The following is a 6,949-nucleotide window of genomic DNA, read 5'->3' on the forward strand; positions in this document are numbered from 1 at the left end:
TTATCACACACAGCAGCTGCCGTCCGTCAAGGGCCGCTCTAACCATGAGTCAACACCGGGGACAACAATGAGAACCACTTCACGCGTCCGAGTTCGGCTTCGCGGGGGGACGTTGCGTGGTGGTCTCTTCTGCATCAATCACCAACTATCAGCCATCATTGATGGCGGTGATAAATACTTAGCATCCTTAAAATGCCAATTTAGAATGTGACGTAGTGACGGAGTACTAGGTTGTTCATTAAATTTGGAGTCTCGATAACACAAGGCGCTGCTACGAGCTTAATTTTCGTTGTTACATTGGTACACTCTTCATATGAACGTATGTGAAGTTTCATTTAAATCGATCACTTAATTTTTTTTACAAGCCATTTAGTATCGACGTGTCACAGTATTTTTTACAATGGAAAAAATCAAGTATCGTGCAGTGATTGAATTTTTATTTTTGAAAAGTTTAGGTTGTGAAAGCAAAGGAAAATTATGAACGAATGTTGCAAGTGTATAAGGACTCTTCGCCTTCAATTAAGGGGTTAAAAGGAGGGTTTCTGAGTTTAAACGCGGTCGGAGTAGCAGCCTTCAAGACAATCCATGTCAAAAACGTCAAAAACACCTGGGATCGTAGAAAAAATACGGAATATCGTATTGGAAAATCGTCGAATCACTTAAAGAGATTTCGTATAAGGCCTAGACATCTCATTGAGCAATATAACCAATATTTTGACTGAAGTATTGGGTTTCAGAAAGCTGTTTGCAAAATGGGTATCGCATCGCTAAAAATGGAACAAAAACGCATTCGAATGCAACTTTCTCGGCAACATTTTGAGCTTTTTCGATAGGATAAAGTGGATTTTGTGCATTGAATAATCACTATGGATGAGACTAGTGTCTATCACCATGATCCTGAATCAAAACAAGAGGCTAAAGAGTGGTGTAAACCCGGTTCTTCGGCTCCGAAACGAGTTCGTGTCCAGAAATCGCCCGAAAAGATGTTAGCATCAGTTTTTTGGGATGCGAATGAAATTTTGTTAGCGAATTACTTGCGAACCGATAAAACAATAAATTTTGATTATTGTTGTAACTTTTTAGATCAACTAAAAGAGTAAATTCGTGAAAATACCTGGTTTGCAGAAGAAAACCATCCCCTGTCCCAAGAGCATTTTGAAAATGGCAAAAATTCATAAATTCAAGTTCGAATTGTTGGAGTATACACCCTATTCACCAGATTTGGCCCTTAGCGACTTCCATCTGTTTTCAGACCTAAAATAATCATGCATGAAAAGCGTTTTTCATCAAATGATGACGTCATAATGGCTGCGAAGGCATTTTTTGAAGCCCTTTCACATTATCACTTCAGGGACGGAATTTATAAATTGGAGTCTCCTTGGAACAAGTGTATTGATGTTCAGGAAGGCCATACCGAATAATAAAGGCTATTTCAAGCCATTAAAATGTGTTTTTCTTATCGAGGCTCCGAATTTAATGAACAACCTAGCAGTAGTGATTGGGAAAAATATTATCTCGCGTGCCAATTGAACTGATTCGTTTATTTATGGCGTCTTTGAAACACTGCCGAAAAAGACGAAAAATTGGGACACGGCAGACACCGAAACTGCACTTATAAAATATGTGCCCTTGACGAAGGGCATATGTATTTAGCTGATTGAGTGGAATTCGATTCCGACTGTACCGCGGCGTGCAGAAGACGCTCCCTGTCGATGATATCCAGAGCGAGAAATTTTGTCCCAATGATCGGTGGGAATCGCCGAACGGGTTCGATCTAATCAAACTAATCGATCTCCAGGGCCTCCTCGCCGAATAAAACCGTGATCAAATGTCCGCTTTCGTGGGGGGCCTTCCTAATTCGTGACCCGCATTCGACACTCTAATGTCGAAGGACCCGCAGCGCACGCACGGTGCGTTGCCTAATTTCCGTGGCATTAACTATTCCCGATTCAGTAACGGCTTATTGGTGTCCAAAGTTAAAGATAATGATACACATAAGCGAGTGGTCCATTATCAATTACACCGTGTGCATTACCATGTCATTAGTTCCGTGCTGTCGTCATGGAAAATGTCGGTCACGTTTGTGAGGAGGAAAAGTTTTCCCCCCGAGGTCGGAGGAGTTTTCCGAACCACCAACTCTTTTGGGCCAAATTTCTATAATCGCATCCCAGATGACACGGATAAGATACTTATCGAGCCCGATGAAGAATAGAAAGCAAATTGTTTCAGGAAAAGAAACGGGTTTAGCACCGGGTCTCCATAATTGTTTTCTGTCATATCTGACGATCTACGAGCGATAGGAACAATAGGCTTTGCGCGTTCATCATCGCGTTTTGTTGTACTTTTGTGGACAGCAGATTGCATTATGTGTTCGGTCGGTCCATCCGAGCGCCGAAAGCAAATTAGATTGCACCAAGGCGACACATTCAACCCGCGGCCTGATAATGATGATAATAAGGTGTCTGCCAACCAACTCTTATCACCACGTGTCCCCTCCCCCTCTCGGGAAACCAAGGGCAATCCCTCATCATTGTGGCCGTGATGCGGGCGTGCGATATTGTGTTGGTTTGATTGACACTCGCTTTAAGTAAGTCATCCATCTCTAGAGCGGCGACGATTCGCAACGATTCGCGAGTTGCTTCCTCGCGTCAGTACATTTGCACTGGGACGCGCTCCGATGGCCAAAGATAGGCGCGAGACGATTCGCTGACGACAGCGGCAAAGAACGGTGAGCCACTTTGTCACGTCGTCGTGCCGGGGAGACTTGTTTCCCCCATTTGAATGCCCTCAATCATCGTTCTTTGTGCAGTTCAATTTACAATTAAAGCTGTTGGGACGTAATACGGTACTACACACTCCGTCCATTCCGTTGGAATGTGCACCTAAAGACGCACTTCCGCTGCCGATGGCAACGAATTCATAAATCCAAGTGACGACAAGTAATGCGCATAAATTTGCATACCACACACGGCACGGCACTCTACGGGGCAGTCGGCGGTTCTTGTCTGTTCTGGCGAAGGGAAAAATTATTACATTGCTTATTCAGTCGGTCGATTGCAACGGATGTGTGTCCGTCCCCACGTGCGCATCGATATGCCGTCGTCAGCGTTCCATTCCAATCAAACTTGATCAACCCCCGACTTGCCACAGCGAACAACAAATAAGCCCGCGGTGGCCCTCAGCACCTAACGAATGTGTGATCTTCGCGCAGTGACCTTCAGAAGTTTGTTTGTCCAGCTACTGGGCAAACGAAATAAAATCCATTTCAGCCCGTGGCACTACAAAATAAATAAAATCGCGCAGATCGGTCAAGTATTCGATGCGCCGTTCGTCGTCGATCATTGTTCGAACCCGTTCCGAGCTGATCGCCGCCATCAGCTGAGAGCTCCGCGGAGCACAACAACAACCGTTCGCGTTCACGGGAAGATCGCGGTCTATAAATAATTGCCAACCAACGCGCACACACCAACCAAACGCGGACTCTTTGCACAGTGTTGGCGGTGTGCCGCGCCTCATCTGTGCCATATCCCCTCCTGATGCTGATGGGTTCCATTCTCCGTGGCGTTCAAGTATTTAAACAAACGCAGCAGCAGCAGCTGATCGTCATCGCCGCGCGAGGGATGAGTAATGATGGAGACGCTCGGATGGAAATCAGAAATCCAGACCGGATGTGGCCCCCACGATGCTGACGCACTCAGGACTCAGGCTACAGCTCGTCGGTGATACGATCACTGTTAAACTTCTAGCAGCGAACCGTCTCCGTCTCACGAGCCGTCAGTTAAGGTCGTCCCGCGCCATTTGGATTCGGACTACGGGAGGGAATTAGAAAATAATCCACCATGGAACGGAACATTCAAGAACGTTCCGGTGCCAAATGGACCACCCTCCTCCGGCGAGGCCGATCACGTTGTAAAGGGTAGTGTGTGGCTCACAGACGCCGCCGCGCGCATTGTGCGTGCGTTTGTGAGCGGAATCTGGATTGCACAACCAACCAACGAACCGCCACCACCATGCAGTCAAGGCCCCTGGGGGGAAAATACACACTTGGTGGGGCCTGGATGGATAAAGTGTCAAGTTTGTGTTCTCGAGTGCGCTCAATGCCGCCGACGACGACGACGACGACCGAGATGCTAAGTGGCCAGTGGAGTCGTTAAGGGCTTAGCTGTTTGTCCGGGGTCCGTCGGGCTTCGAATGATAACGTTACGTCTCTCGAGGTAGAGATTATGATTTCAGCTCGAGTTCCAATACAATTTGCGTCCGCCAACCCTGGCTTGGTCGGAGAGGCGACAGCGACGACATTGGTGAGTCATTAACAGCGCAATGGAAGGTGTTGATTAGTGCAGGGTTGTTAAAAAGTAGTAACAGGTATCGGTCGACCTCTCTAGAACACGATGATTCAACACCTGCCCGCAACAGCTGTTCCTCCGCGGTAACTACTCCTACAAGAGACCTACAAGAGGGGGTGACGTAAGATAGGTGTTAGTGTCGAACGAACCCCGTTTGCGTTCCATTCCATTCGTCTTACTCTCGAGGGCCTCTGTAAAACAGGCCGCTTAACGCTCGGTCTAAGGTTTTGCGTTTCGATGCGCGATTTGTTTGGCTTCCTGTTCCGACGGTTCCCACAATTGGTAACTGTGTGAGTGTTTCTACCACCCACTCCGAACGACCTGATCGCCGGCGCTCTGCGACGTAAAATGTTGAAATCAAACTCAACAGAATTTCATCGCCCATTGAGGGCGGCCGACCACGTATGGCGGATCGAAACATTGTCCCTATGCCGCCGCCGCCTAAAATGCGACACAATCTTCCCGAAAATAGAAAACGTTCCCAACGGATTTGCGGGGTTTTTTTTTGTTGATTGTTTACAACGTAGTGCTCCACATTATCGTCACACGGCGGCGGCGGCGGTATTTTTAGTTCCCATTCAACCGGTTTTTGGTAGGTCCAAATCAGTGAATCAACACGTACTCTCGCGACGGGTAGACAGGATCGAGACACGCTGTGGCGGCGGCGATCGCGGATACTTCTTTTGTGTGGTGGTGTTCCCATTCCGAAGAGAGACAGACCGAATAAAGACCAATCAATTAGGTTCCCAGCACTCCCAATTCACTTACTTCGTAGTGCAGCTTGCGGAATATCGAACAGTTGGCGTACAGCTTCTCGTAGACGGCCTTCATGGTGGTGCCCGTCTTCGTTTTCGGCGAGTAATAGACCATCGGGGACAGCACAAGAAACGAAACACGAAACGATCTTGTAGCCGGCCTCTGTTTTGGAGGCCAATCCGCGAGCAACGTACTCACGCGCCTCGACGATCGATCTCTGTGATGTGTGCGTGGAATTTGTTTATTTCGGTGGCCAAGAACCGACACACACGCTAATGGCACTCCGGAGACTATCCGGAAGCCGGAGTCGAAACCGCCGTTATCTCCTTGAGAGCGCGTCTTCCGCGTAGGATCGCTTAGAACACTCAACACTCTGACCAACACTTCCCAGAGCCAAGACAAGGCCGCCCGCCCGCCCGTTGTCGTCAATGGTTGTTGCGGTGGAACAACTTTAGCATCGCCTACGGCGGGCTGTTGCCACAGTTCATTGCACTTCGCCTCCGTCGTGGGCCACCTTTGAACGAATACTGCGCGCGCGTTACTCTTTTCTCGACAATGTCCCGCTTATCACCTGACAGGGACACGAACGAACCAAGTGATCGATTACCGGTGTTGGCGATGAGCGAACGAGGCGGTAGCGGCAAAGGGTTGCACTAATTCGATGTACTACATTATCTTTCTCTCTCTCTCTCGCCCTCGGAAGGACACAGTCTAATTCGGCGCCTGAGAAACGGAATCTCTGAAACTGTTGCCGCGCCGTCGAGAACCACTTTTTCAACTGACAAACACACGGCAAATGGACCGCGCGGCCACGGCTCTCTTCTCTCTCGCTCTCTTTTTACACTGTCTCTTGCTCTTTCCGCTTTCACCGGGCGGGAATGTGGCACCAACACATCGCCGAACCCGTTACACGTCACGACGGATGGATTTTAGCCGTTTCGCGGCGGAACCGCGGCGTTTGGCGCCGAGTCCCGGTGCTTTTCGCCGCGTAACGCGCAGTTTGCACCGCTGGCACTTGTTGTGATTCGCTGGCCCGCGAAACGGAACCAAAGTAAACAAATGCGGCGGCGGCGCCAATATAACCACAGCTTGGTTTCTCAGTATTCGAGCGAGGTGCGTTTGCAGCTGTATGGGTGATCGCGTCGTCGATCGACGTTACAACAAAAAAACAAATCAACGGCGTTTCTTGGTTTTCTTTGCCCGGTCTCTTTCTCTCTCTCTCTCTCACTCTGAGGCCTCGCGCACGCACACCACAGCGCGCATTGTTCGATCGATCTTTCGAGAGGTTCGCTGCGGTAAATTTCCGGCTTTTTTTTTTCTTCAACTTCTTTTCCCTCCCCGAGCAAGGGTCGTCTGTTTTCTTTTCTCCCGGCGTCGGCAACAGTGATGACCATAAATAGAGGATCGTTGGTGCAGTATTTGAAAAAACGGCGACCAGAGAAGGGGGGCAAAAATTCTCTTTAATTCCCATTCGTTCAATTGCTTGTAACAATTTGTTACCCTTCTCAAGGGAGCAAGTTAGTAAACTGTTTAAAATACAGGGGGTTCCATCATGACCCATACTATTCAAGTTTTAAATAACTCCGCCATTTTTTAGTCGATTTGATAGATCAGAGAAAGTTGTCAAATTTACGGTAAAACAGCGGGCTAAAATTACCCAAAAACCCAAAAAATATACAAAAAAAAGTACCCAAGAAGGGTCGCTTTTTGTGTGTCTAATGGAGGCGGTCATTTGATCGATATTGTATTCTGAGTAAATTTTTAATAAACGGCATTCAATACTGTAAATAAATCTTGTTCATTTTTCAAAATCGACTGACAAATAGTGGACTTATTAAACATTTCAA

General features: G+C 47.8%; 1 protein-coding gene across 2 annotated transcripts in view; it reads right to left on the minus strand.

Annotated features, from left to right (window-relative positions):
- LOC128275597 (phosphatidylcholine:ceramide cholinephosphotransferase 2-like) overlaps positions 1 to 6,949 on the minus strand; it is a 20,898-nt gene that overhangs the window by 8,291 nt on the left and 5,658 nt on the right. Inside the window, exon 1 of one of the 2 annotated variants that reach the window (XM_053014155.1) lies at positions 5,115 to 5,476. The exons of the other annotated variant lie outside the window; for it this stretch is intronic. Within the exon in view, the coding sequence (XP_052870115.1) occupies positions 5,115 to 5,216 (102 nt within the window). The 5' untranslated portion in view covers positions 5,217 to 5,476. Of the gene's footprint in view, positions 1 to 5,114; positions 5,477 to 6,949 lie in introns of those variants that run through there. 2 annotated transcript variants of the gene reach the window in all.

Source organism: Anopheles cruzii, chromosome 3, assembly GCF_943734635.1.
Source record: "Anopheles cruzii chromosome 3, idAnoCruzAS_RS32_06, whole genome shotgun sequence".
In the NCBI taxonomy this organism is placed as follows: Eukaryota; Metazoa; Arthropoda; class Insecta; order Diptera; family Culicidae; genus Anopheles; species Anopheles cruzii.